The 2,788-nt window shown below is 37.4% G+C and overlaps 1 protein-coding gene across 1 annotated transcript in view; it reads right to left on the minus strand.

Annotated features, from left to right (window-relative positions):
- The window catches only part of LOC106119907 (uncharacterized), a 7,935-nt gene extending 5,356 nt beyond the window's left edge, over positions 1-2,579 (minus strand). Inside the window, exon 1 of the mRNA XM_013315034.1 lies at positions 62-2,579. Coding sequence (XP_013170488.1) covers positions 62-2,579 — 2,518 coding nt within the window. The remainder of the gene's footprint in view (positions 1-61) is intronic.
- Between the last annotated feature and the right edge of the window lie 209 nt (positions 2,580-2,788).

The following is a 2,788-nucleotide window of genomic DNA, read 5'->3' on the forward strand; positions in this document are numbered from 1 at the left end:
CCTGCTCTCATTAAAGTATTCATTTGATGATAGTTATCTATAGTTTGCTCTGTGGTTTTACATCCGGTAAGTAAATCGTCCATATAGTAATCTTGTAGTGTAATTTGTGCTGCTAAGGGATAATCTGATTGCTCATCTCTTAATAGTTGTTGCAGACACTTCACGGCTAAGTAAGGTGCACAAGATGTTCCAAGGGTAAGTCTCAGTAGTTGGTAATGTTGAAGAGGTTCTTCTGTATTTGATCTCCACAGTATCCTTTGGAAATCTGTGTCTTGCTCGATGACAACTTGACGATACATTTTAAGTAACTCTGCAACGATACAAATTCTATGGTATCTCCATCTCATTAGAATACGACGTAGTTCACTTTGTAGTGTAGGTCCGACGAGAATATTGTCATTTAAAGACACGTCGTTCACTCCTTTGCTCGATGCGTCGAACTCCACTCTTACTTGTGTAGTCTGTTTTTGCTCTTTAATCACTCCTTGGTATGGCAAATAAACGTCGTAAGCATCTCGCAAGTCTCTCTCCTCAGTTGTATCTTCGTAAATTTCTTTGCATTGCATTTTCTCTCTCGTCTTTCTCCTTCTGATACTCTTAGGTTCTCCTTCTGTCTCCCAAAATTGTTTTAAAAGCTCATCTTCCTTTACTTGTATATGCATGCTGATAATATTTCTATTTTCTTGTACTAACTCATTTTTGATTTTTCCAGATAATATCCAGCCCAATTGCGTATTTTGTGCAACTGGTCCAGATGACTTTGAATGTTTCAGAAGACCATACAGTAGAATTTCTCCGTAGACTTCAGCACCCAGAATAATATCAATCCGTCCAGGTGTACTGTAGGTAGGGTCAGCCAAAGGTAAGTTGGTAATCTCTGGCCAATCATGTATAGATGAGTCTCTGGATGGTATAAACGAAGTTAATCTCTTCAACACGAATGCATTGACTTGGATGGAAAACTCAGGATTGTGTAAAGATAAGATCTCAAAAGAAGCCATACTCTTTGTTTGTGTTTGACCTTCTCCGACTCCTGATATAAAACTGTTCACTGAAACTCGCTTTAACTTCAGGACTTGTGTTATGGCTTCTGTTATGAATGATGCTTCAGATCCTTGGTCAATCAAAGCTCGAACGATTTGTATGTGACCCGTAGGTGGTTTGATTTTGACCATAGCTGTGGCCAGTAATACTCTGCTCAGGTGACTCTCATTAGTAAAATGTGCTACAATTTTTCTCTCAGGTTGTTTGCTCCTCTCTCGAACTTCAGTTGAAATATTTTCATGACCTGAAGGTTTCTCTGCAGTTGATCTCTCTTCACGGTTAGATGTTCTCTCATAATGCAGTAGTGTATGATGTCGTCGAGCGCAACGACGACAGCTCGTAGTTGAATAGCAACTCCTCACGCTATGATTAGGTGATAAGCAATTGAAGCACAAATGATTTGATTGCACGTACTCAGTTCTCTTCTCTGGGGTTTGTGCTGCAAATTGCTTACACTGATATAATAAGTGTTGTCCTGAACACATTACACATGTGTACTCTCTCTTCTCCTCTTCCACTGATGAATGAAATAATCTCTGTTTTGTAGTTTGTCTCGTAGTGTTGTTGTATTGTGTTGTGTTAGCTCCTGTACAGTTGTAATGATTTGATGACTCCAACATCTCTAATGTTCTAAATCTCGTCTCGATAAATCTCTTCAACTCCTCCCAGGTAGGTAAAGTATCTGCTTCACCGTCTGAATGTACTCGGCTCACCTCTAACTCCCATAGCTTTCTTGTCTCTGCGTCTACTCTTGTGACTACTAAATAAATTATGATAGCGTTCCATGCACTCGTATCTATTTCCAAATTTTGTAATGATTTCAAACAGGATGATGTTGTATCTAAAAGTTGTTTTAAAGCAGTGGGCGACTCACTCGTTACATTCTTTTGGGAAAATAAACGTTTCATAACTTCATTAGTATTAAAGCGCTTATTGTTGTATCGTCGAACCAGCTGGCTCCACGCCTCGTTATAATTTACATCTGTTGTTGATAGATTTTTAAGTAGAATTTCAGCTTCTCCAGATAAGCAGCTCTTCAGATAATGTAGTTTTTTAGCAGCGGTTAGTGTAGCATTTGTATGAATTAACGACACAAACATATCATAGAAAGTTTGCCAATTTTCGTATCCACAAGAAAATTTTGGCAAATGAATTGTTGGTAATCTCACGTCACTAGATGTCGCCACAATACTAGGTTGGTTATTAGATGCGCTCACACATGAAGTCGGCTGATATAACTGTAGATCATCTTTTAATTTGATTTTGTAGGTCTCGTAAATATCCTCAAACTCTGAATACATATCTTCGGCAAAATAGGTAAGTTTCGATTTCTCAGATTTATCTACAGAGGCAACAATCTCGTTATGAATGCTCAAGAATGACTCACACAGTTTATCTAACGCCTCTATTTTCGTTTCAATATAATTCACAGTAAGCCGATCTTTGGGCGATTTTTTGTAATTAATCTGCGCTTTACTAACCCGCTCAAATAACTCCTCTTGACGTCGCAGACACACTTTTAATGTTTCAGACATTTTTAAATGTTCAATGTTCTCGTAACACAATCACAATATTAATATATTCACTATAGTTCAATTACTGTTTTCCCGGGTTTCGGCACCAAACTTTTGTTCAAAATAAAAGCATCGTTCTCTTCACTTAATGTTTATTATAGAATTATGATGATAACTTAACAAAACATATATACAACACACTACGATTTAACAAATATAATTAGTAAGGA

The sequence above is a fragment of the Papilio xuthus genome, unplaced genomic scaffold (genome assembly GCF_000836235.2).
Source record: "Papilio xuthus unplaced genomic scaffold, Pxut_1.1 DF826961.1, whole genome shotgun sequence".
NCBI classification, from domain to species: domain Eukaryota; kingdom Metazoa; phylum Arthropoda; class Insecta; order Lepidoptera; family Papilionidae; genus Papilio; species Papilio xuthus.